Raw genomic sequence first — 26,886 nt, forward strand, 5'->3', positions numbered from 1 at the left:
GTACCCACCGCCATCAGACTCTGCAACGACAGCACGACCCCCACTCCCAAACAAACACAGAGATCCCACAGCACCTGCCAAACTCAGAACTGTGACACTCTCACTCATATCGTACTTGTTATACTGTACCCTGCTGTTTACTTACATTTCTGCTAGCAATCACACCATGTCAACAGTTGCCACTTTAATTTGCCATTTTTAACAACTGCAGTTACCTCCCATCTTTATTTCATTTTATGTATATTTTTTTATCTTTATCTATCCTATTTAATTTTTTATTTGCGCTTACTTTTTCTACTTGCTATTTTGTCTTTGTGCTGCTGCAACACTTGAATTTCCCCACTGGGGATCAAGAAAGGATTATCTTACCTCATCTTGATATATATAACATAATGATCTGACAAAATGATAGTTTCAGCATTTCAGGATGCATTATTAGTACATCTGCAGCCTCCTGTAGTTGTAAAACTTTCCTAAAATGCTTTTACTCTGTTTCTTTCTTATGGGAATATGTTCCTTCAGTCCAGCAAAAGCCAGCGAACATTTGCCAAAGACACACATGGATAGGAGAAATTATGGTTCACTGGTTTAAAAGGGAAAAAATACAGACATAAAACTGAGTAGATGTTTTTTTTTTAATCTGTGGTCCAAGTCAGTTTAAAACATTAAATGAGATTAACTAAGTTTGCAGCTATTCTCATCAGTATTGGATCATATGGTGTGATCCATGGCAAACAACACTGACACAGCACAAACAACACAGTCAGCTCACTCCACATGGCATCATAACAATGAATAAATGTTACAGATGGGGAGCAAAAAAATACAATATATTAATTATTACATCATGTAAAGGCTTTACAGGTGGTATGGTTTTAAAGTTAAGACCCTGACCCATGATGATGGATTTATGTCTACTCTTGAAAACATTTTTCCACATCACATTAGGCAGGAATTTGTGTGAAAGGCACCAGAAGTTCTATAAAAAGCAAAATGAGCAGTGTAGTGACAAATCTGCACAGCTGTAACGTTTTATGTTAAAGATCCACAGTGATAATGAAACCAGATAAACAGTAGAGTGTGAAATATTGAATTTGGAGAGCATATTAATGTCAGTTTTGCTCTTCCCATTCCTTACAATGACCTTAATTAAAAAGGTACCATGTGGAGCTTAAGTGTAAACAGTTATGTTTACAGTCAGCTTCCAATCAGAATAAACTGAATGTACCCTTGAGGTTGAACAAATGTGTTGAATGCATTTCCTTGAGTATTCCTTTGAGTATTTTGAAGCTTGCATTGCTTCCAAATATCCATACATACATGAACTAGTAGTCTTCTTCTTCACCTTTTGTTGGAGGTTGCTTGCCATGTTAGCGCCACCAAATATTCTGTACAATACAAAGAAACAAAGTGATGTTACCGTATATAACCCTCCTTTTGTTTGACATGGCCAGACTTATTTCTTTGCTGCGACTGCTGCGTTATGGAAAATATTAAGTTGCGTTTGATAGATTTTTGGGTGAATGTGCGACCAAAATAATTGCAACGTGGAGCCCTAAGAAAAGTAGTTTCAGAGTGTTCATGGCACTTCTTTATTGTTTTACAGGAACAGGAAAATGTCTTTCGGAGTGTGTATGACGTGACTCACATGCCACTGTGCATACATTTAAATCCTTGTATGCGTGCTAGGAGAGGATATGGTAAAAACTACTCTATGTGGCTCTGCCTCTGTCAAAAAGCACCACGGTTCCACCAGTGATCACAAACTCCACAGGGGATCTTTAACATTCAGTGCGGTGTCCAGCAACCAGACCAAGAGAGCAAAGTCTTTAGTAACAGTCGGTCTGCAGGCAGTAAGTGTACATTTTAAAACCGGTGATATTGAGCTGATTAACTATTATTGACTATTGTACAATATACAGACTTTGAACTTATGAGGCTTGCTGAATGTTGGTACCATGAGTGAGTACATACTTTTAAAAACTAACTAACTAAAAAAGGATTTTATTGTATATATTTATTGAAACAAAAAGTTGGCAAACAAATAAATACTAGCATACTTGCAAGCACATCAATTTTCCTCTTCCTCTTGTCGATGACTTATACAGGGTGATGTACTGAACTGACATCTCAGCAAAATGTTGATCCAGTAGATATGATTTTGACTTTAGTCCCTTGAAACTGAGGCCTCAGGTCCTCTAGGCTGCACTGGTGGTCCCTCACGGTGAACCATATTGTCAAAACGTGGAGTCACCTCACAGCGGATAAGTAGAGTATCATCTTTAACAAAGGATCTCTGATTCAGCTGATGCAGGTGCAGAAAGGTGACGTAGCCGAATCCTTTGGGGTTACGCTGGATGGTGGGCTTCTGGAAGGCTTGCAGATCTGGTTTAGTCTCCATCACTTCGGTGTGGTGCTGACCTTCAGGGCCCTGGTCTAGGATGGAAAGGCGGATGGTGCCCTGGAACGGCCAGGTCAGCTGCCCATCAAAAGCTCCTTGCATGGTGTGGACGAAGAGGGAGATAAAGTTGGAGCAGCGCGGGGCATTGGGGGTCTGCAGGTGTAAGCGTAAGCACAGCTTATAGCCCGGACGACCCGTGTAGAAGCCGGGGCTGTGCTCAACCACTGGCTGACCTGCTTCTTGGTTCCGCAGGTGCATAGAGAAACCTTTGAGGCGCCAGATGAAGATACCGTGACACTGCTGGGACTCCAGCTCCTTCACTGTCTCCTCTAGAATCGAAACCCTACGTCTAAGTTCTGCAAGCTGGCCAGCCTGTGGAAGAGATGGGACAATAATTTGAATTGATAAAGGCTTACACGATGTTCACACAGGAGCAGTGTGAGCAGCAACTTGCAAAACACCAACAGCCTCAGTGGTCTATTTGTGTCTACACAGGCTGCGTTCAGGTTGCAGGTCAACCACATTTTGGCAGTGCTCCAATATATAAATACTGTAGCTACAATGTATTAATTAAAATAGAAGTGGATCTTTTATGTGAGATACGTGTGAGCCCGATGTCTAAAAATGCAGCTGAAATGCCTTCTGTGTAGACACACCATTGAAAAGCGTAATGACAAGATCTTAACTGTTTGTGCTCAAACAGAAAGACAACATGAATGAAGCATAAGGTAAGTTCAGGCAGGCCATGGAAGTCATGCTCAGCTCACAATCCCAGCTACATCAGCTGATAACAGCGGATCTTAAAGCTAGCTCACATCAGCTGATGATTTTGCACAGGGCGCGTTATTCGCTGCGTTCGCCTGCCTACTCTCGCTGCTTCCTCTGCAAGCTGCTTTGCAACCGACCTTCACCCCACCTCCTCCTTTTCATGCTGTGTCTGCCTTAATTAATGTCACTTCTTTTGTCACTGATGCCTGCTCTTTTCTGCACCCTGCAGGAAGTCTTTGCTGCTGCTCTTCCTATTAAAGGCTTCCCATGCATGCATGTGGAAGAGCCAAATATAACTTAACTGCAAATGGGCATTTCATTTTGTTTACTAAAGTGGCCCTGACTGAATTATTCAACCATCAGGAAGTGGAAATTGAAGACACATATTTTGGCTTATACCTCTATGATGTCTAGGCTACAACACTGTTTTTTTAAACTACAGCTATATTTGTCTACAAAGTACGTTTCAAATCACCCTTTCTTCTCTTCATTCACACTTTCCAACAAATGAATAGAGTCTGATGAAAAAACTAAACAACTTAAAGTATCCCTTTATGTGCAACCATTGAGCCACCGAGTACCACACAAGTATGACGCTTGACTCTTTGGTATGTCCTTGTCTTTTCAAAGCTACTAACTCACACTGCATTAAATCGTTAATGTGACAAGATAATTACAATCTAATAACTAAGTTAGAGTCACCGATGTGCTGGAACTTCACATTCGATTTCTGCCCTGTCTGACATGTATGAAAGAGATCAAAGACATGACGGGGACATGTTGTCATTACAAAGACAACATTCAGGTCCTGTGATTACACATGTATTGCATCCTTTACCTGTGTTTCCTTTAAAATGATGACCTCACGCAGCTGGTGATCTTGCTTTACCAATCGTCCATCCATCTCCCTGAGCCTCTGCATCTCCTCGTTAGGCTGACTTGGGGCACAGTTGTTGCCGCTGCAGCTCGCAGCTCCTCTGGGTCCACTACAAGCTGGTACTGGTGCTGCCGCTCCTTGATCCTCAGCGGAAACAGAAGGTCCTTGCGCCCACAGGGATTTGGGTGTGGTGCCATTGAGGGAAAGGCCACGCAAGAACTCCGCCATGTAGCGCATATGCATCTGCGTGAACTCCTGCATGTGCTGAGCCAGGTTGTGGCGCTGCATCTGCAGAGGCAAACAATTTTTTCTTTGTTTTTTCTTTCTTTGTTCTCAATTATTGTTTATTCCAGTAATGTGTGGAAGATGTGCAACACAAGAAACTTTGCATTTGATTACCTACCCGTTCCTTACATCCAAAGGTGCTAAAGTTACAGGCAATGGGTGCTTTTGGACAATCTGTATCACAATGAGATTCCATCTGAAACAAAAACATCATCAGCGTCGCTTCATTCACAAATTACAAATGTATTCAAATCAGGATTTCAACAACTCAGTTATGACTGTTTAATTGTGGACAGTAGTAAAGAGGGAAATAACTCACTTCCTGAAAAAAGAAAAAAAGTATTTCAAAGATCTTTTTTTTTTTTTTTTGCATTTGCCACAGAAGAAACGGTGGTGGCCTACATTAACTGTGAAATGTGTTGTGCGTGCAACTGAGTGTGGAATGGTTCCCCATTGTTAAAACAAAAGAGAAGTTAATGTTGACAGAAGTTAGCTTAAATAAATAACAATCCACAACTGAAAAACATTTTAATTTATCTGAGGCCTGATTCACAGTAGACATTCTATCACCCACCTGGTCTCTGATCAGATCCATCTCACAGTACTGGCACGTCACGCTGGCAAAGGGACACTGTTGTTCATGGAGCTGAGGGAGCAACCGAAACCAGACTGTAAGGAGACTAATCCTCACTGATTTACAATGCAGCTGTGTAATTCTCCTATGAGAGATATTCTGGAAAAAGCAACAGGAGCAATTACATAAGCGAGTCCACATTACCTCTCTCTCCTCAAAAACAAAGGTTGCCACACAATCTGGGCACGACTCAGGTCTCCTTTGGCACTCAACAGTTGTGTGCTCGTCTAGGTGGCTCTTCCTCACAGACTGTTGGCATTGTGGGCAAGGCACAGTGGCAAACTGACAGCAGGCCAAATGATTCTGGAAGGTAAACAATATGTTGACACAATGCAGTTAATTTTATTGTGTAGCAGGACAACAGTGGTTCACAGTAAACAATTTCATCGTTCACACCAGAGGAAGATGCCATTCTTAACTTGACACCTAACATATTTTTTTTATATAGACACACAGAAAGCTTCCTTGATTCCTCATCATACTTTAGTGGACAGTAGTGAGTGCATGAGATGTTCATCATGCCTACAGAAGGATTGTTAACAAACAATCTCTTTAGGTGTACTGGCATTATCAGGATTCCAACATGTGTCACTCAGAACTAATCCTTCCTTGATTAGGAGCCAACAGTATGAGGGACAGTCAGAAGGAACAGCCTGTGCTGACTCTGGTGGTGTTGACAGAGAAGAGGAATGCTGAGCTGCCAGTAACTTATTTGTTGCCAGTTTTCTTTTAAAGTCCTTTTTATTCAAACTGGACTTTGTTTTTCCTAGTTTGTGTCTATTATTGTGATTGTTTGTGTTTTCTTTAAGATCGGTTGTTGCTTCTGGCCTATTGCTTGTTCTGTGTACAGTCTTTGTCTTATTTTTAAAAAGTGTTTTACTTGTGAAGCACTTAGCTATCTTGCTCTGTGATAGGTGCTATAAACTTTACTTCCTTCCTCATTCACATATTGATGGAGATCTTTATTTGTTACACTACAATCACAGAACTATGCTGAACATTGAAACTATGATGCAATCTTAACATGAACTGGGACATGTCCTCCAGGAATCTAAGTATGCATACAAGTTGTTGTAGACTTTATTTTAAATGACAGTGATGGATCAACCATAAATGATCACGGTTACAAGTTTTTTTTTTTTTATATATATATATATTTTATAGTCTATTAAGTATAATCTCAAATATCACAATGATCTGAATATCATGACTCTTATTAAGCAACCAAAGTTCATTTCAGTTTCTTGTTTTCATGTTCTTGCTTGCCCTGCATTCAAAATCAGATACGTCACTCACTCACTAAAATTTTCTCACCTCTAAATGTCGGAGCTCCATTTTGTCAGCACAGCCAGAGTTGGGACATCGAACAGTTAGTGACAGAATTTCACGTTTGGCAAAGTTATCAGGAAACAGCTGGTCCTCTGACAGCATTTCATTGTCCACAGGGCACCTTTGTCCTGTATCACTGTTTTGCAAGAGGGAGAACAGCAATGATTTTTACTGAACATAGAGCAGGAAAGCTAGTGTCAGTGAAAATATTGCATAATTCAGATGTGTACTGTAACTAGATGACATTTATCTTTAATTATTACTCAGTACTTGACAGATTGTTCTGTTAAAAATCAAGAATTAATGCCATGAAGCTGGTAACAAATGCAAAATAGACCTGATTTAGCATTCAGTGTTATCTAGAGAGCTGCACAAAAGCATACCGAATGGACTTCTCGATGCAGTTCTTGCAGAAACGGTGACCACAGGGTGTTTGAATGGCATTCCTCAAAGCCATGAGGCAGATAGGGCACTCATATTTACTCTCGAGAGGTGGGTCAAACTCCACATCATAGCCCTGGGGGGGGACAGCAGCTTGAAAACTAGCAGAGGTGCTGCTGCTGATGTAGGTGCCAGGGCTCTCTGAAGGGCTGAGAAGTGACTCCCGTTCTTTTTCCATCATTGCCAATGCACAGCCGGACAGCTCTCCACCAACAGCTCCTTCATAGCTGTTCTCCTCCAGACTCCCCTTACTGCTGTCAAAGCAAGCCATCTGTGGAGAGGGGGACATATTCATTATTTTTTCCAAGTTGGCATCAGCGACTATTTCCTCTCTTAAAGCTGGATATTTAACAGTATCGTAGAACGCTCAGCAAAGACTTTCATATTTAAGACATGACATTAATGAAGGGATGGTATGAAGTCATTTTCCTATGATGGTATCGAGTAATAACTGTGTGGTTTGGCAACAGCTAAACTTGAGGAAACAGCTGGACAAAACTGCATAAAATAATCACAGGTCAGCAATCATCCCTTGCTACAGAAGAGTAGACACAGGATTTTTTTCTATCTTTTCAACTTCCTCTCTTCTTCTATGAAAAAAAGGGGGGGGGGGGGGAATCTTCATCATAATTGAATCATCATTTGGTCTTTAAATTAGCAGAAAACAGTTTAAAATGTCCATCACAATTTTCTAAAACCCAATGTGATTTCTTCAAATCGCTTCGATTCAGGGAAAGTGTGACATTTTCGCATTTGAAAAATAACATACATTTTTAGTTTGAATTTCTTCTCCAAACCTTTACCCTTACAGTCATTATTCAGGGTTTAATCTCAGTGAGATGAGGACATGTGACGTCTTGTGGTTTCTGTTTTGATTTTTGTTCAATATAAGGTCACCAAAAATGAATTCCCATCAAATTAATGCCAATATAATCCTGAATCTTGAACCATAAACTTGACTTGAACATACTTCTTGTTAAGGCACCTCCTTCTATGAAAATATTAGTGGATTTGTAGCTTAACACACAACATAACATCAACACGATCACAGTGCAGCTATATTCATTCAAGCATGTTAACTGGATGACTGCAACGGGACTAAAACATCACATCTATGTCTAATTTACTGACTAACTGTCATCCAGTGATTTAAGACTGTGAGATACACAGTGGATGTCATGTGTCGAAACTGTGAAATGAGGTGAAGCTACACCTAGCTACATGGGAAGTACCCTGTAAGGTATTAACGTAGCAGTAACGTAGCTATAACTAAAGTTGTACCTTAACTGAACTCTAACTAACTTTAACACTAAGATGGCGTCACAAATTATTTCATAACATATAATTAAAGCTAAACCCCAGCATAGAACAAACAGCGTTCGCAGTGTTGTCACTTGGTGGACCAGTCATGCCCTTGGATGCGGAACTTTTGCAGCCTGACAGATAAAAAGCGGGTAAAAGACAGATACTGACCTAAACAGAAAGCAGCACACACACGTCCTCACCAGCAACAGAGGCAGTAAAGTAGTGACTGTATATGTGAAAGCATGTATCATTCTTATCTTGTACTTACTTTTGATTTCAAAACGTCTCGAACTTTTCGTTTCTACAGAATTTCCTGTTTTTTCGGTCCAAACGTCATCAGAGAGGATGATGCGTTCACTTGTCGACAGGTGCGGACGCGAGCGCCGCCGCCTGGCCGGAGGATGGTAACAGCTGCCACAGAGCAAAACTGAGACAGAAAAATGGCGGACCTCAGGAAAATCTGTCCTGAGTCTTTGCCCTGTCGTGTCAACTATTCGCGAAAACCGTCATTTCAGGGGAAGCTTTTCATCCTTCTTTGCATACTTATAGTGGACTCCGGAGGAGCTACGACCCATTGGGTTGTCACAGAGGATGGGAAAATCCAACAACAAGTATGACAGTTAACGTTAGCTCATTGACCTGCTAACGCTTACGTTAGGTGGCTAGCATGGAAAGCTATTTTTGTTAGCATTAATGGTAACGTTTTGGTACGTGGTTTGTGAGTGTTATTCTGGCAGTTTATCTGAACTCAACGAAACTCGTTTGCCAGCTTTGGTAAGGTAGCTTTCAGCGCGAAAGAAACAACAAAATACGTTTTGTTTGGCTAAATCGGTTAGCATACACGAGCTAACCCTACCTTAAAAGTGACGTTATCGTGAGGTGTTTGAGGTCAAGATGACCAAAGTATTTCAGGCCCATGTCAACAGCCGCATTGGAAACTGCTCATCAGTGTACCAGAGATAACGTTAACGATTTATGGAGGCACATACCAGCAAACAGTCCCTTCCCATGTAGATAGAGGGAAAGACCGTGTTTATGTTTATGTGACAGGCTTTGGGGTTTCTGAAAAGCTTGCACATCTGGAATTAGAGTTGGATAGACAATTTTTAACATGACTCAATATAATTTCAATATACTATCATATCCTTAGATCAACCCGCTGGTTAACGCACTGTTTTTGTTCCAGGTTCACTCACCTTTGAATCTGAAGCATCCACATGACGTTGTGATCTTCATGAGGCAAGATGCTCGTGTTAACTACCTCAAGAAGCTGGAGGTGTGTGGGTTTCATTTTGACAGTATCCTGTGCAAATATGTATTTTGTCATTGTGTGTTTATCTTTGGGTTCCAACCCTTTAGATTCATTTTAATTTGTGCAGAAAAGAAGTACCAGTATCCCCGTTCTGTGGGGGGACAGAGCACTCTGGCACTACTTCATTCATTGCTTAGAGTTACTGCACTGGTCATGACAGCTGTCCATTTTTTGTGTTTACTAGTCCTCACTGATTGTTTGTCCCGGTCATTATTGAGCAGAAGCAGCTTGTGGCACAGAAGATTCATATTGAGGAGAATGAGGACAGAGACACAGGGCTGGAGCAGAGACACTACAAAGAGGATCCAGACTGTGTCATGGCTAAGGTACCACTGGGAGACCTGGACCTGTATGATGGCACTTATATCTCTTTGGAAAGCAAAGACATCAGGTACGCCTTCATCAATAAAACATGCCACTATCAGCGTTGCTGCTATCTCCACAGTGCTTTTTGGGTGGTTAGGGCACCATTTAAATCTTACATAGCCAAAACATGGAGCTATCTTTTGACAAGATGTATTAAGCTGAAAAGAGTGTCTCTTTAATGATGAAATTGTCTCATGATTTTTCTCTTCTCCTCCCATAGCCCTGAAGATTATGTGGACTCCCGGTCAGCTATGCCCCCAGATCTGGAAAAGCCTGACTGTGCGAAAGTGTTTGAGCTACCATATAGTATCCATGCTTTCCAGCATCTCAGGGTGAGTAGAGGTCAAACCTGCCAATAATTTGTGCAGAATGGAACTAGATGTGATTGACTCATGTGAGTACCATCTAAGTTGCTTTAATTTTGAGAGGAGGGTTGCTGTAGATGTATGTGGTAACTGTATTAATAAAAATACTATCCATTCTCAAATTTGTTAATTTGAAACTCATTAGCTGTAGTCAAGGATGATTCTCAAGAGCGGTCTTGCAGTATGGATAAAAGTGTTAGATTTGTTGGTGGCTTTGCAGATTTTTCCAACATTCAGGTTGAAAAAGAAGAAAAGCTCTTAATCGAGGACAGTTCTGGTACGAGGTTACCGAAGCATCAGCTAGTCAGTTAAAGTTAAAGAGCACCAAAAATGTTATTTAAACAGGACATTTTCTGCCAAAGACTTTGCAGATGTGTAAATATAAACTTAAGCCCAACCAACCTTATTAAATAAAATGTAGTTGTGAGTATTGCAATTGTCTTAGCAATGACCCTAAGCTTAATTGGAAGTACAATATAAAGAGAATGGAGGCAGCTGCATGTCAATAAATTACATCTCAGTAATTCAGAACTAATAAGAAAACTGCTTCAATAGTTCTCATATTACAGCTTAGAGGGAAGCTGGTTTTGTTTCTGTATAAACAGCCAGGCTTTTGTCGCTGTTTTTTAAACAAAGTTGTTTGAGTGATATTTGAAGACATGTTTTTCATTTGGCCGGATACCAACACATTTATTTATGGTCCTTTTAGCAATAAAAATTGTGCCTGTGGGGATATGTAAACCACTTTAACATGTGTCTCTGGATCTCGAGAACAGCTTGATTTTGTCTTAAGGTTGGATTCATGTCCAATAGCCTATTTTTAAATGAGGCCCTTGGGTAAAGATTAAAGGACAGTGTTTTTTTAAGTCCCCTACATTTCATTCAGTATTCCATTTATTGTCCTTACTTGCCTTATCAGGCTGGAGTCCAGTGGGTGTTCACCAGCACGACATATTTATTTGTATATAGTCTCAGAGACATTTAAGCTGTCAGTGTTGGAAGTTTGTATGCTGCTTGTATGCTCTTGTTATTAAACAATTTAATTTAGCTTTCTGTCAGTTAAGATCTTTTGTGAATTCTTATTACAAAAGAGATGTAGCCTTTGTGTTTGCCTGGTCACATACTAAAATTACAAGTGAGTGACCCGTTCTTTCTGTCTGTTCAGGGTGTGCAAGAGAGAGCAAACTTGACCTCCCCACTGCTTTCTAAGGAGGATCCAATTTTTAGTTCGTTGTCTAATAAGCTGGGCCGCAGTGTTGATGAGGTGGGCCATCGCATCCATCAAGGGCTAATGAGGGTAAGATCTGCCTGTACAACTCGCCTCACTAAACTGCACAAATATTCAAGACATTTCTTTCCCCTTTTGCAGATTTTGGAAGAAAGCATTTTGGCATTTATTAGATTCAGATTTTTTTTTTTCTTTAGAAATGGAAAATACAAAAATCTGCTAATTGGTAGCAGACCTGCATTGTTAAAACAAAGTGTGTGTATGTAATTATCTGCCTTCCTTTCAGTCAGTCAACATCAGAAAATCTGTAGTTTTGTAAATGGTTTAATGACACCAAGATACTGAATCAATAGTCATTGTCAGCACAAGCCCAGACACATTCAGAGGATCTAGTCAGCACAAACAGGCATGTGACTAAGATCCATTGTAAATTCAACAGAACTATGTTGGGAAAACTAAGAGCTAACAGTCAGCAGTTAGTCCTTATGATTAAGTTTTTTAAAAGTGTATGTGTTAATGTTTGTGTGTCCCAGAACTCATCATCCTGGGTGCTGTACAACATGGCGTCATTTTACTGGCGTATGAAGAACGAGCCTCAGAAGGCCGTGGACTGTGTAGTGCGTGCTCTGCATTTCTCTCCAAGGTACTGTTAGGCTTCTCGGAAGGCCACTGCAGTAGTATGCTGTTTATCATATGAGACTGTTCGCAGGTGTTCACATTCTCACACACTGTGTGTGTGTGTGTGTGTGTGTGTGCATTGTACTTGTAGGCAGCAGAAGGATGTAGCCCTGGTCAACATGGCCAACATCCTCCACCGTGCGCACTTCTCAGCAGATGCTGCTATTCTTGCCCACGCTGCCCTGGACCTTACCTCTGATCTGTTCACCAGCCACTACACCTTAGGCAACATTTATGCTGTAAGTCAAAGAGAAAGCATTCCACTGCAATAGAGACCTGTGTATCAGAGCCACATACTTACTATCTGGTTAACCATTTACTAGGCTGTTAACTGTTTAGTTCACAGTATCACAGCTGTTGCTCCTGCTGCTGCTTTTCTTCTATTTTTTGTCACAGCATCTCTTTTCTACATTAAAATAAATCAGTGTTTGACCTCTTCTATATCCATGGTTTCTCTGTCTCCTCTCCTATCGCTGTCTGACTAGATGCTTGGGGAATACAACCACTCAGTGCTGTGTTATGAGCAGGCACTGCAGGCCCAGCCAGGCTTCGAGCAGGCCCTGAGGAGGAAACATGCTGTGCTCTGTCAGCAAAAGTTGGAGCAGCGTCTGGAAGCTCAGCATAGGTAGGCAAACACTTGTATGTACGTCTTAGTACTGCAGTCGTTTCCACAGAATTATGAAATACTGTAAATAACTGTGACAAGAAAGAAGACATTTCCAAACATGTCCCATTAAATGCAACTGTGATGTACCAACAGTTACAAACCAACAACTAATCAGATTACCATACAAGACATTTGATTCAGGGTTAGGCTGTCTCAGAAAGCATTCATATATTTATTTTTTCCTCTTCTCCCTTTCAAAATCTGTTTAAAAATGCCTTGAGAACAAAACAATTGTAGAGCTGAACTCATATTTAAGACCACAGCTGTTCTTTACAAAGTAGCTTTTAAGCTGGAAGGCATTTTAAAGTACCTTTAGGTGACTGGTATTTACGAGTGAAACAATTTAATGTAATATGCTGTGGTTCCCTGCTATTTATTTACGCTAACTGTGTTGTATTTTTTTTCCCTCATTTAATATCTTTGTAGATCCCTGCAGAGGACACTGAATGAGCTGAAGGAGTATCAGAAGCAGCATGACCACTACCTTCACCAGCAGGAGGCACTGGACAAATACAAGCTGCTGCAGGAAGAGCAGATCCTGCGCAACATTATCCATGAGACCCAGATGGCCAAGGAAGCCCAACTTGGTAAGATGCCACGAACATGGAGTGATAACACACTCCTGATGTGTGCAAGGCATATATTACCTTGTGGATTTTGCATAGAGTATATTCCATTCTTAACTCAAGAAAAGCTAATTGCTTTAACTAGATAATTGCAGATATTATTAATTATGAAATAATAAGTGATATGTGCCCTGCAGAAAAGTGATACATTTGATTGAAAAGGGTAAAACTTCATAGAACAGAAGAAGCATTGTTTTGGAGTCGAGATAAATGCGATTGTAGGGAAATTATTTGAGGCATGACAAAGTAAGCCAAACGATCATTAATCTAGCTTTGACATTCACACACATTTCTACGTATTGTGCCTTGATTTGGTAGAAAAAGTAAATCAGCACCTGAATATTGTGTGTCATTTATGCTCCAGGGAACCATCAGATGTGTCGGCTGGGTCAGCAGCAGCGCAGCCTCTACTGCCCCTTTGACCTGCCTGTGCGTTATCACCGTGGTGATCTGTTTGAACATGTCCAGTTTGTCCAAGTGAGTCTTTTGAGATATAACGGTGAACGTAAGGGCTAAGAAGGAGGGTGTTCATTAGCCCAGGTATTTTTTCCTTTAATATAGAATTTAATTGGTGAACACACACATTCTATTTAAGAGGGAAAAGAACGTGTCGGTTGTGCAAGTTTCAGTGGATATTTATCAATGGAAGACACAACCAGTGACAGTTTCTGTTTTTTTTGTTCTTTCTGTTTTCTGTCTTAATGTCTGTTTATAGTTTGGGGAGGAGGTATCGGTGGCATCCAGTGTGGCACTTGTGTCAGAGCGCAACTCAAACCAGACATCAGCCAGCCCCCCGCTCCATCCCTCTGTGTCTGGAGACCAAGACCCTGCTGCCGCCCTCTGGGGCAGCCATCAGGATTACACACAGGCAAGACAGAACTACATCTGAATTTGTCTTTGTTTATGTTAGAATCAATTTTTTGCAGCAGAGCCCAGTGACTGCGGAGAACTCTATCAAATTAAAATCAAAAGTACAAACGATACCTCTGCAATGCTGATGCACACTCATCAAAATTCAGAGACTGCCCTAGACCTGTCAAACAACGTTATGATCCTGTAGAAAAAATGTTAGATCATATTTTGAGGGCAGACCAAAAAAAATATGAAAAAGTCTGCTGGTCTTTTAGACTTCTGAAATTGTTTCCCATTACAAGCATAAGATTACCAGATTTCTAAAGGTACTGATTATTTTTTAGTAAAAAGTGTAGGTGCAATAAGCTGTAGCTCGGTCAATTGAAAAAGTCTCCGTCGCATTGTTTTCTACTGTACTGCTTTGTTGGCATTCATTTTAATTCTTGTTTGTTTTTTCCAAATTGTTTGTGTAATTACAGTATTTACATGCTAAAATACATTTCAGTTTGATTTTGAATTTATAAATATTCAACCATGCAATTGTTGGAGAATGAGAGCAAAGTGTGTTTTTGCTTTAGGACGTACAGAAGATGTTGTGGCCTCAGAGGAGTGACTGTGCCCATGAGTACCCAAGTGTCCCCCCTGCCCACCTGCTGCCAACCTACTACCTTTCACCTGAAACACAGGGCCTCAGGTTGGTACACATTCCTGGACAAAGAGTACATCTAAATGAGAAAAGTTATAGCTTGTGTCTCGAGAGTTACATTATTTATCAAAACTTACCACAGTCAAATTATTTGAGTGAAATATGTCTATGTTGTGTACGTTCAGCCCAGTGGCAACTCTTCTCTATGGGAGCAGCAGTCCTCCTCAGATGGTAGAACTCCCAAACTGTGGTCCCGTCCCCCAACCATATCCAACCCTCCTGCCTGCCTCACTAGACTGGCCTCTGGAGGAAAAGGAGCTGCCAGATTCTTCTGCCTCCCAGGTATCTGTCTGCCTGTTTATTTTTATATAGCTGTGTGTCTGATTTGAACAGGAAAAAATTGGTGATGGTTAGAAATCATGAGCAGTATATTACAGAATACCTATGCCCTTTATGTGTATGTCTGTGCTTGTGTACATGTGAGTGATGTCTATGCTATGTGGAACTGTGCAGCAGAATGTCCATTGATTAATATTACTTTGTGTAATTACAGATACTGCTATCACGTAGTGGAGGATGGACGCTGGAGCAGATTGGCTCCAGAATAGCTCAGGCTATGAAACAAGTAAGAAGGCTACTCACTCCCATGTCATCATAGCAACAATAAGAAGACGACTAGACACAGATGACTTAAGTTAAAGTGGTTTATACAAACTTGCAAGGAGGAGCAAAATAACAGCGCATCTGTCTGCACAGAGTGATGCCATGATAATCCTGACAAGTCTTCCCAAATGCTCAGATTATATCTCTAGCTCAGGAAGCATCCCTCCCATACATGGTTATCTGTTTAACAATATAGCAAGGGTTATAGGGGGGTTAATGCAGAGCTTCTCACCTCTAGCCAAGTGAGGAATAGGAGGAAATTAGGTCACAGACAGTAAGTCTGCTAACATGGATAGATCGAAGGCCTCCTTACGAGTTTTACACTACAACAGTCAGCTTTGCTTTGGCTTGGTTCGTCAGACATCTGTTCCGTAGACATATCTACAGTAGCTTCGAATCGCTATGACCTCCTATCATATGAAGACAGTGTGTCCTGGGAGAATCATATTTTTCTCCCACACAAATCTGTAGCGAGTGGCACACAACATGTTTTCTGTTTTATTTTAATATCGGGTATGTCCAACACACAGTCCAATCTGATACCAATATTTACCTCTAACTGGTGATAAAATATATATCTGACACATTGAAATAACTTCTGTAGATACTTCATGGGCCACTTGATCCAAATACTGATGGCCCTTGTTCAAAGCAAAGCTTAGATTATAGATTGGAACTGGGAGAATGTGACTCCTGGAATTGAGGTGAGGCAATTAACTGCCGAAAATGTAGCCCACTGTTGGAGTTGTTGGAACTACAAAAACACTTGTGTTACAGAGTCTTTGAACGTTACCTCATAAACAATCTTTGGCAGAGTACAGGCACCAGCTTGCAGAGAGCACACAAACCAGACAGTATCCAAGTTTTTTTTGGCCTGTCATCATACTTACTCATGGAATTAGCATTAATTAGCGTCAGCGGATATGACCTGCCACTAGAAACATTTGTCATTTTAGCTGGCAAAAGTGACAATCAGAGCTGGCTAAAAATGAAAGGCTGCTTTCTGAATGTTTTGTACTCTGTTCTTTGCTAATGAGAAAGAGAGAGGAAAGATAACACATTTGTTACCATCCAAGCTTATCAAATTTTGCCAAACCAGGTGTAAGAACAGAGTCAGCTGCCTGTGCAATCAAATAATTTTTTACCTTCACGCTAATAACTATTTGCGGTGCAACACTAGCAGGCTGATGTGGACAAAACACTGTAGATTTAAATAAAGAGAGGATCGGATTTTGACTGGCTTTACTTGAGCTGACACAAGTCCATTAAAATATGCCATGATCAGCCCTGATACTAATAATTCGGATCGGCTTGGAAAATCTATACCAATAAGAGTTGTCAGGTTTAGAGAAAGTCTCAGGTTATATCTCGGGTTTAAGAATTTGATCACGAATCACTGAAACCGCTCTAAATTGCTCACAGCTGCAGTAGTCTGAACCTATCTTAAATCATTTTCAGAGCTAACAGAAATGTGTTTGTGTATATATAGGCCACTGTACCCCGCTGGCAGGTCCACAACGAGGCAGCTCTCTTCTGGCGGGCCAAAGGCAATGGCAGCCATGCCCTGCAGTGCCTGCGCCAAGTGTTGAGCTCAGCCCCGCCTTCCCACCGCCAATTGTCCCACACCAACGCTGCTAACCTGCTGCTACACCACGGCTTGACCACCCAAGCACAAACACTACTGGAACAAGCATTAGCTGTCAATGCATCTGAGGTAAAGGGAGTTTGGGAGGGAGTTACACACATACACTGCATTATGCTCACGCTATAGTTTTGGCCACTATATTTGGCAACCTGGTTCGTTGACAAAGACATGCAGCCGCTATGTTTAGTGATCTCCATCTTCTCCTGCTTATGTCATATGTCAGCGTAAATAGATTTTTATCCATCAGATAATCCTTTCCAATTCTGCCATCACAGCACACAGAATGTATGCAAAGCTGATTAAATTCAATCACAGCGATGCATAAATACTCAAAGATCCACATTAAAGGTGGATCACTGAATATCTCATACATTAAGTGGCAGTCTAGAGGCTGAAATGAATACTGTGGTAAAAAGGATCGAAGGCGTTATCTCTTGAATGTTGGAATTGTTGGATAAATGCATTTTTTTTAACAGTACAAGGTTATTTAAGTTCATCCTTGCCTTTATATGACGTGTTTGGAAAAATGTGTACTTTGTTCAAAATCATTACTCGCCATACTGGTTATTCAAAAGATACCCGCCCTTAATACCAGTAAAATAACATTTTTGTGGCCTGCCATGCCCAAACATTGCTAAGTGCATCTTTTCACGGCCACTCACTGTACCTTTTGATGATGCATCCAGCAGTATATAAGCACTCATCATCTCAAGGTGTTTCCAGGAACATGTAGATTTAGTCCTCTTCAGTGGCCTGCAGATTTTCCACATTTCAACACAAAAGAGTACCCTGGGAATATATGAAGCATGAGTTGTCAACTCAAGCCTTGGAAAAAACATGTGTGCACATTGATGATATACCAAGCCAGAAACCAGAAGTAAAGAAAGAGGAAAACCCCTTCAATATAAAAAAAAGATGAACAAACGAGCTTTTGTGTACAGAGTAGATCAACATAGTACAATTACAGAAGGGACACTCAAGATGACAAATTTATAGATTGTTAATATATATGAAACATATCTGCTAAACCTGAATATCAGTTTCCACGTATGGTACCCATCAGTGAATATTCCCCTGTTCTGATTTGCTTTCCTCCTTCAGCCCCACACCCTATTCAGCCTGGTGAGTCTGCAGTTGGCCCAGGGCAATGTGACAGGTGCTCTGGCCTTGTTCCGCCACATCCTGGTGACGGCCCTTTCCTCCTCCTCTTCCTTCTCATCCCTTGCTGGCTGTAAACAGTGTCGCACCAGTCTACCTCTGCTGCGTTGTCTGCAGTTCTACCCCTTCCTTTACAATCTGTCACAGCGACAGCCCTGCTCAGGTAAAAGAATCACACACACAGACTTATTTGACTCTCTCTCGTAAATATAATGGATTATTCCTTAGAATTTGATTACTTAAATTGGTACAATCCTTGATTTTGTTATAGCAGGCAACTAAACCGTTAATTTTGGTAAAGTTTAGGATATTGGGGACATAGGTAGAAAATTAGTTAAGCTTTTAAAGATTCTTAGTGGTTTTTAAAGGCCAATTGCTTCATTAGATTGTGTTTAAACTGAGCAAGAAACTTAATCATTTGTAGAACCCTCAACACAAACCTCTTTGTTGGTTAGTTTTGCCATAGTTAATAAACATGCAAGTGACGAGCATCATTTCCTGAAGCTTTTTAAAAATTGGAGCAGGGGCACAAAGGTAGCTGTTTATCAGACAAATTCTCAAAGACACCATAGATCCTTTGCTTAATTTCATTTGCTGCAACACAGTCATAGTTTGCGATTCGGTTACAGATATTGTTCTCCGTGTTTTGCCTGATTATAGAACTTGTTTTGATAATTAAGGGATATGGCCAAACCTGTGACTTCGTCTTTAAATTTAAAATTTAGTTTCATCACTGAAAATAGTTAATCATTTTCAGTGACAGGACTGGAAATCTGATTGGATTGAATTGAATTGAATCAGGAGGAGTCTGAAGAATAATTACAAAAATATTTTTTTATTACATTACAAATAACCAAATGTTTTTTTTGCTACAGTATATTGTCCAGCTCCACCAGCTGGCTATGTTAAGCTGGGCACTAAGTCTACAGACAGGTTATGCACTAAACCCCCCCATGTTGTCCCTTGAAGCTGCTAGAGTAGCTGTGCAAAACAAGTAGTATGTTGCCCTCTAAATGCGAATAGAGACTGCACCTTCTTCTTTATTCATATCAGTGGGAGTGAAGAGAAAAGTGCTTTGAAGTGGAGAAATTTTGCCACTCAATAATTTAGGCTGCAGAAAATAGCTAATGCCAAATTTAGAACGGTCTATATTTTACTCTGCAAAGCTAAATATTGCTCCCATAAAGCACGCTGAGTACATGAGGTCACAGAAGCACTTATAAAACACACACCCACCTTAAGTCAGGTCAAAATGGTTGAATTATCCAGAGAAAATACACAACTTTTCTCATGTTAAATTCTAAGCTGGATGCAGTTCCTCCCACATGATTGATCTTGTTGGGGTTGTTGCAACAGTAAAAAAAAAAGGGGTCTCTTTCTAATGGTTGTGAAAAAACAGCATATCATACATAGATCCAGAATCTCAGTTAGTAGCTAACAACTGCACTTGAGAAATGGCTCTACAGCTGAACATTGTGATGATGGCAATCACTGTAAAAAACCTCTCAAACAACAAATAAACATACCAGTGCAACAAGGAGAGCCCAACAGGGCTGCAACAATAGCATTCTTGCAATACTGCTGTGTTAGGAGGTGTAATCCATGGCAATGTATGTTCTCATTACTGTCTTAACAGCCTCCTGCACTTATTAACCAGCCAGGGATGTAATCTTCTGATCTTACCAGATTTGATTTTGTCGCCCAGCCCTATGTAGCATCATTTAAAAAGAAATACTTGGCTGTTGCACACCAGCTCTCTATTGTGTCCCTTGCACCTCTACATCTGTTGTTGTGTGTCTCCCATGGCTTTAACAAGATTGTGACATTCAGTAGTGTTGTGCACAGATCTAATGTCTTCCTGGCAATAGTAGGAGTTTCGAAGTCGAAAAATCCAAGCATTGCCAGAGTAAATTGAGACAGTGAATGGAGTCAGCAGAGTGTACAGAGAGAGAAGCTGAAAGACTGATTTGTTTGTTCCAAAAAACAAACACAGTTGCTCTGTCTCCAAATATAAAATGCATCACTTTCTGCTCAGAAGGGAATTGTTCCCAGGAAAGAGCTAGTGCAAAACTTAAATGATCTGGCCTTGGTTTGAACCACTAAATTGGTCAGTAACAAGAGTAGCAATAGGAACCATATTTAAAGGTAGAAATTTGAAGGTTATTACTTTAATTCAAAGTAAATGAACATTCTGACTTGTGTGTGTACTAACATTATAATGACATTACATCCAGAGGGTGCTGCTTGCATGGCTGAGGAGGACCTTGGTATACAGCTGGAGGAATGGGACGGCAGCGAAGAGAAACAGGATGCACCAGCCATTTCTGCCATCGAGGACTCCTTGCTCTTTGAGAGTAAGAATGTGATTTTGTGACACCTTCAGTGGCAATGAAACAGTCAAAACAATCTTTCCAGTATACTGGAGTGAAGAGTGTTTGTTAAAGAAACACACACGGCACAAATTTCTTCTACTTTCAACATAAACATGCAAGAATTTAAAGTAATGCTTTGTTTTGTACTTACAATTTGACTTTTTTTAATAATTGCAAGCATGGTCACTATTCTTAGTCTGGGTCCTGGAGTTGAATGGGGTTTACACACTCAGTAATATCCTCGAACAGTATAATAGCATTTTCTCGAGTTGACTGACAACATGCCGTTTAAAATTGATAGCTTAAATCTCATATGTCAGTTGCTTCCTGAAAAAATATTCATCAAACTCTAAACTGTAAAAAATAAAGTTAAAATCTAACATAAATTGTTTGCTAATTGGTTCTGTAGCTCATCACAACTATGATTTACTTCACTCATTAATCCCGTGTTCACACCTGTTATCCCTGCTTCTCAGAGGTCATCTTGGACAGTAACGGGTCAGGTGAGGCAGCTGGACAGCAGCAGGCCTCTCCCTCTGCCTCAGCAACCGCTAAAATGGCCACCCCATTTGGAGGTGGAGGAGTAGAAGGGGAGGAGGAGTGGCAGCTGAAGGAGGACCTGATGGGAGCTTTTGAGGGCGCTCTGGATGTTGGAGGCAAACGAGGGGACCTGCGAGGTATCCGAGTGTTGAAGAATGACCGTGTTATGGGTGCCCGTGCTGGAGGTGGGCCCTGCTTTGGAAACTGTGAGGATGACGACGGCGCTGAATGGGTAAGTGTACCCGCTTGTTCTTCCTCTTTCTTGTAGCTGTTGTGAGAAGTGTGTATAGCCAAACAGAATGTGTCAGGGTGTTTGTTGTTTATCAGATCACCTTCCAGGTAAAGCGGGTCAGGAAGGCAAAGGTGGATGGGACAGACAGTGTTGCCAGCTCTGATGACAGCCAGAACGGGGAGTCTCTGCCTGGAGGACACTCTGTCTTGGAGATAAGCGGGCCAACTATCCCATCACCTGGCCCTTCAGGTACCGCACACACACTTGCATTTTATTTACTTACACCAGCATGAAAAAAAGCACTGAGGTCCTGGACTTGACCCTGCTGAGAGAGATGTGTTGTGGTTTTTGTGTTTTCGGGCAGGTCGCTGGAAGGACTACACAAGTCTTGGCTGGCCAGGGCCAGAGGAGTGCCAGCGGACACGCAGGGTCGACCTCACCACTGTAGCCAGCACCTGGTTGGCTGTTTCTGCTAAGAACATTGAGTAAGACTGTCACTGATCTATTCATTTTATTAGATCTTTTAAGCACAGAGAAAGAAAAACTAAGACATCCACGACTGCTAGACTGGTCAGAGGAATGTGTTTATTTGTTTTGCTCAGCTGTGCTTACAGTCATTTGTTTGAAAAATAGTATAAAGAAATTCCAAATCCATTTTAGATTCCTTAGAAACATGTGAAGTGTTTCTGTGAAATATCTGTTGAGTGAATAGAAATAGAAAACAGGAAAACAAAAGGACAAAGAAAACCTTGCTGCCTCATTGATGTCATTGCATCACAGCATTCCAACACCCAAAACTGAACTGTTTTTGTCTTTCCTCTTCACTGTCTCTTTTCAGTATCACAGAGCACATAGACTTTGCCACTCCACTCCAGGAGCCAGCCGCTGAACCTTTATGCAATGCCAACCTAGCAGCCAGTATGCACACCCTCGACCACCTGGCAGGGGTGGCCAATCGTGCCGCCATTCACTACACTGGAGAGAGTCAACTGCGTGAGGTAAGTGGAGGCAGAAGCCATAGATTACATACTCCCCTTTTCTGTTCCTTAACACTAGACCCAAAAAAATATCAACCAACAGGATCACAGAAAAGATCTCAGTTCCACAGCTGCGCTTCCATAAAGCATGGATTATATGAAGCTTTATGCAACCTTGTGATAATTCAAATTTCAGGAGGGTAATAACTTGTACTGGGAACCACAAAAAGTCATGTCCAGCAGGGTGTACAGGTTATTGTCTCAACCTAAAGTGGTTCAACAGCCAAGACAATCATCAGCCGATTTTAAGAACATGCACAAGTGTAGATAATGGATGATCAAGGTCAGTCCTAATGCATTGAAACTGAAACTCTTCATTCACCCAGGTCCTGCAGAACCTCGGCAAAGATAAGTTCTCTCCTCAGTCTTTTGAGCAGGTGGGCACACGCATCGCTAAAGTACTGGAGAAGGTAAGGGCTCCCGCATCCTCCTGTATTAACGTAATGGATGTTTGGACAACCTCGAAAATAGCCTGACTGTACAACAGCAAAGAAGTTTTAGTTGAGTTTGGATCTGATTTGTTTTTGGTTCCTACCATACTCAACAATTTACTACAGATAACAATTAAAGGAGCTCTGTGGAACCTGTGTGTTGTGAAGGTCGCTGTTAGTTTGTGTAAGCTGACTCCATTTCTAAACTAACGTGAGCTACTGTTGGCCCTTGTTAGCGAAGCAGAGAGAGGCACTGAGAGGAGGCAGTAGACTAACATGCATAGTCACATGCTTTGGACTGTGAAGTCCTTCAGAAAGAAATCCAGTCCAACACCGTTACAAACCTTGAAAAAATCATCCACAGGATTATATAGGCGACCATGAGAGACCAGGAAGGTCTCAATTTTTTACATCACGTTACAATCTGCTCACAAATGGCTAATAAAAACTGATTAATACATGTAAATTGCGTCAAATTGTTACATAGAGTCCCTTTAAAATGCTAATTGTAATCTTAGTGAATGTGAATTAGCAAGGATTGAGTTACATGTTAAAACACGTCCAGTTGTGTAAACACATATCGATAAAGCTCTGCTGTCACAGCTATCCTTAGTGCTTACCTCCAAAACAGAAGCTCTCCATTATGAAACTCTATACTGAAACTCATATGGTCTGTTTGCTCAATTTTGTCTAACTCTTCTGATTTTCTGAATATAGATATCGAGATAACCTAATAATCACAGTCATTAGAGACAGGATTCAAACTTTGAAATGTCTTTTTGGCAGAAGACTGATGAGTTTCATGGCAGTTTCTATAGCAATTCCTAGCCCAGTCCTGATCTTGCTATTATCCTTGTGGCCTAGAATGCGTTTGCACTGAAACTTCTGAAATATAAAGGTGCAACTAGTATGCAGCCTGTTGCAGGTCTGCAGGAAAAAAGCAATTATTTGAAGAAAGTGTCATTGCTGTGCATACTTTAGCAGTAACACCCTAGTATAGTAACACCAAACTGTAACACTCAGCCAATTAGAGTTTAACTGTGCATTTATCCCCCTTCAAACTGCAGAATCAGACATCATGGGTGTTATCCAGCATGGCTGCACTGTACTGGAGGGTGAAGGGTCAGGGCAAGAGAGCCATCGACTGCCTTCGACAGGCCCTCAACTACGCTCCCCATCACATGAAGGCAAGTTAGACATCAGCTGTTCCCAACAATTGACCCTGTCATTCATTACCCGATGTGAGTGGCTGCCTGATCTGAGTATGACCTCTGTCTTGGACAGTTAGGTACACAACAACACTTGGACAAGCTCACAAAAGAACTGAAAGTGGAAAGTTGGGTTAGGTTAAATTTGATTATGATGTGGTTGTGGTTACTTGTCATGGCACGTTTTCAATTCAAAAGGGCTTACAGGAAGTACACAAGAACAGCAACATGAACATTTAAAAGTACACTATGCTACTCAGTCAACCACACACCACCGTCCAAAATAATCATTAGAAAATGTAGTCATAATCATAAACAAACTTGACAGATATTTCAATTATAGTGCAGTTCTGTATGTGCTTTGTCTTTGTGGTGATGATGGACCCACTGGCTCCAGCCCTACTCAGATCAGGTAGTGACGGACCCATTTTGTACTTCCATTGAATTTTTTCCCTTCCTGAATTGTGAACCAGGATGTGCCCCTCATCAGCTTGGCCAACATCTTCCAGAACGCTCGGATATGGGAGGACGCTCTTACAGTCGCCCGCATGGCAGTAGAAATCGCCCCGCACTTTGTCGTGAACCACTTTACCCTTGCCAACGTTTATATAACAATGGTAATGACTGCCATCACATTTTCAGCTACCGCCTCTTTGACTTACTGCTACTCAAGTTCAACAAAAAGTCAAGACATGTGTCCTTATGGTGACATGGTTGTTGTGTTTCTTGACGACAGGAGGAGTTTGAGAAAGCTATGCACTGGTACGAGTCTACTTTGAAGCTGCAGCCAGAGTTCGCCCCTGCCAAAGATCGACTAAGAACCATTCAGTGTTACCTGCTCACCAAGAGGGAACGCCGTCAGCCCTGAACCACCGAACCCAGGAGTGTCCGGCAATCATGCACACACCAGATAAAGAATAGTCAGCTGGACACATGCACACTCACACAGACACACATTCATCTGACAACCAGAGATCTTGCATAAAAATGAAAGCACAAGAACCCTGATTGTTGTCAAAGGTGAGGTATCAAAATTCATATCCGGTAGAATCTGGGTTCCTCTTCTCTTTGAGATTGAACTGAGTTAGGATTGAAACATCAGAGAACAACTGTAGATAATTTGCCCCCAAACGTATCTGTCAAATGCAGGACCTCTTGTTATCTAACAATCGAGAAGTTATGAAACTCTTTTTCTAGGTTTGCTTGCGAAAAATGGAAGGGGGGGGCGGGGGCGGGGGGGTTTAGAATAAGGCTCTCAAGTTTTCCACTTAATCCTTCTGCAATATTCTGATTTCAAACTATGCTAATTGGAAGAACAGCTCACATTGTCATTCTGGAAGCAATTTAGCATTTTGGTATGAGGAGGTGGCATGTTGGAGGCTCTTCAGGACAGTAACACACTACAGCCTGGAGATGGCGCCATGTTTTAATGTAACTTAACTGGAAATTTTATGTGGAAAGGATGTTATACAGTGTTTGTTTAATTCTTTTGCTGAGATGGTAAGAAATGTGGCTCTCAACTCAGAGGTTAAAGGAGTTGGAATCAAAACAATATAAGCCCTCACTACTTCTGCTTCTTAAAATGAATGGGAATTCTTAGTTTTTGCACTTTTTCTCTATCATTCCTATTTATATGGGACCTACAAACTGTTTGATTTTGCTCCAAGGTAATTTAAATACAAAAGAGACAAACTGAAATATGCTATTACATTTGCTTCTTAACTTATGGAAATCATAAGGCAGAAAAAGGATTTGCCATTGACCATCTATAAAAAAAAAAAACTCTTAAAGTGGAATCTGTATTAAATGTACAGTATTAAAGGCAGTGTGTGGATTTCATCGGTTCATTTCTCTGTGTCAGTTCTTTATGTCTTTGGGAAATTGAAAAAAAGGGTGGAAAGTGAACAGTGTAAAACCAAAAAAATGTAACTTCCTGGTTGGGTCTCATCTTCAGGTCGTCAAATACCGACACTTTTAGTCGACGTCCGACCTAAGCTACCAGGACGTTACATTTTGATGCCTTTAAATTAAACTGTAGAGGTTGTAGGTTGTATCACCATTAACACTTTACAACCACAATCATTGATTGAAAACTGCTGTCATAAAATGTGACTGCAACCTTTTACTAGTAACCATTTGGGAAAAAAAAAATATTTGTAAACTACCCCCATGGTGGCACTGTCCGACCTTTTTAGGCACACTCCTTTTCTACTACAATCCCTTCCAATAATGTTATCACTATTTTGAATCTACAAATCAGATCATTTCGAAGACTGCGTACCCTTAACTTATGTATATCTGACATGGAAGCTGTCGTCATTAGGCTCTAATTGCAGTCTCTTATAACTGAAGGATGAAATGACAGCTTTACTACATAATATCATAAAAACTCCACAATATTCCAATGTGATCTTTGTGTTCTACACGCAGCTTTTGGTCTTTGTAGATCAATTCAGAGGTGGATGAGCATCTTCAGTCCAGAAATGTCTGCTCTCAGCCTTGCTTTTCATGAAGAACCTGCAATCAAAATAATACATATTTTTTTAATTGGTACATTTTCTACCTTGCACCTGTCAGCAGACACTTGACAGCATAGTCATGAATCAACCGTCAGCCAGTAAATAAAAGCTTGGCTTCTCCACTGCACAGGAAGTGATGCATATCGTAGTTAGTTTGCAGCAATTGGTTAAAATAAATATTAATAGTAGAATTTTAAAAATGTGGTTGCACTGGTTATGACTGAGGTGGAGCCAACAGGCAATGAGTGTACATTACTAAAGCACTCCAGCAATGCTGATGGCAGCTTCTTTGAAAATAAGT

General features: G+C 40.9%; 2 protein-coding genes across 4 annotated transcripts; one reads left to right on the top strand and one right to left on the bottom strand.

The window, feature by feature from the left end:
* Positions 1-621: 621 nt before the first annotated feature.
* Positions 622-8,395, bottom strand: traf6 (TNF receptor-associated factor 6). 3 transcript variants are annotated; one of them, XR_014623325.1, is made up of 9 exons: positions 8,309-8,395; positions 6,678-7,006; positions 6,280-6,430; positions 5,110-5,268; positions 4,906-4,977; positions 4,450-4,527; positions 4,008-4,334; positions 2,061-2,773; positions 622-1,388 (listed from the first exon to the last, which is right to left on the bottom strand). XR_014623325.1 is itself a non-coding variant. In XM_084363059.1 (8 exons), the coding sequence occupies exons 2-8, from the start codon at positions 7,004-7,006 to the stop codon at positions 2,168-2,170; spliced, it is 1,722 nt and encodes a 573-aa protein (XP_084219185.1). In that variant the 5' UTR covers positions 8,309-8,395; the 3' UTR covers positions 622-2,167. The 3 variants fall into 3 exon arrangements, 2 of the variants coding, with proteins under 2 accessions (XP_084219185.1, XP_084219186.1); XM_084363059.1 differs by having other exon boundaries at positions 622-2,773; XM_084363060.1 differs by lacking the exon at positions 8,309-8,395 and adding an exon at positions 8,209-8,302 and having other exon boundaries at positions 622-2,773.
* A 74-nt stretch (positions 8,396-8,469) lies between these two features.
* ttc17 (tetratricopeptide repeat domain 17) lies at positions 8,470-25,905 on the top strand. Its single transcript, XM_084363045.1, has 25 exons — positions 8,470-8,651; positions 9,227-9,316; positions 9,574-9,743; positions 9,939-10,050; positions 11,249-11,380; positions 11,845-11,954; positions 12,081-12,228; positions 12,475-12,614; positions 13,083-13,243; positions 13,647-13,759; positions 13,998-14,150; positions 14,713-14,828; positions 14,966-15,122; positions 15,334-15,405; positions 16,933-17,157; positions 18,190-18,409; positions 20,481-20,600; positions 21,095-21,390; positions 21,486-21,639; positions 21,755-21,875; positions 22,229-22,388; positions 22,754-22,837; positions 23,926-24,045; positions 24,540-24,683; positions 24,803-25,905. The coding sequence occupies exons 1-25, from the start codon at positions 8,481-8,483 to the stop codon at positions 24,932-24,934; spliced, it is 3,621 nt and encodes a 1,206-aa protein (XP_084219171.1). The 5' UTR covers positions 8,470-8,480; the 3' UTR covers positions 24,935-25,905.
* The last annotated feature ends 981 nt before the right edge of the window (positions 25,906-26,886 follow it).

This window comes from Pagrus pagrus (genome assembly GCF_965226575.1).
Source record: "Pagrus pagrus genome assembly, chromosome: 1".
NCBI classification, from domain to species: Eukaryota; Metazoa; Chordata; class Actinopteri; order Spariformes; family Sparidae; genus Pagrus; species Pagrus pagrus.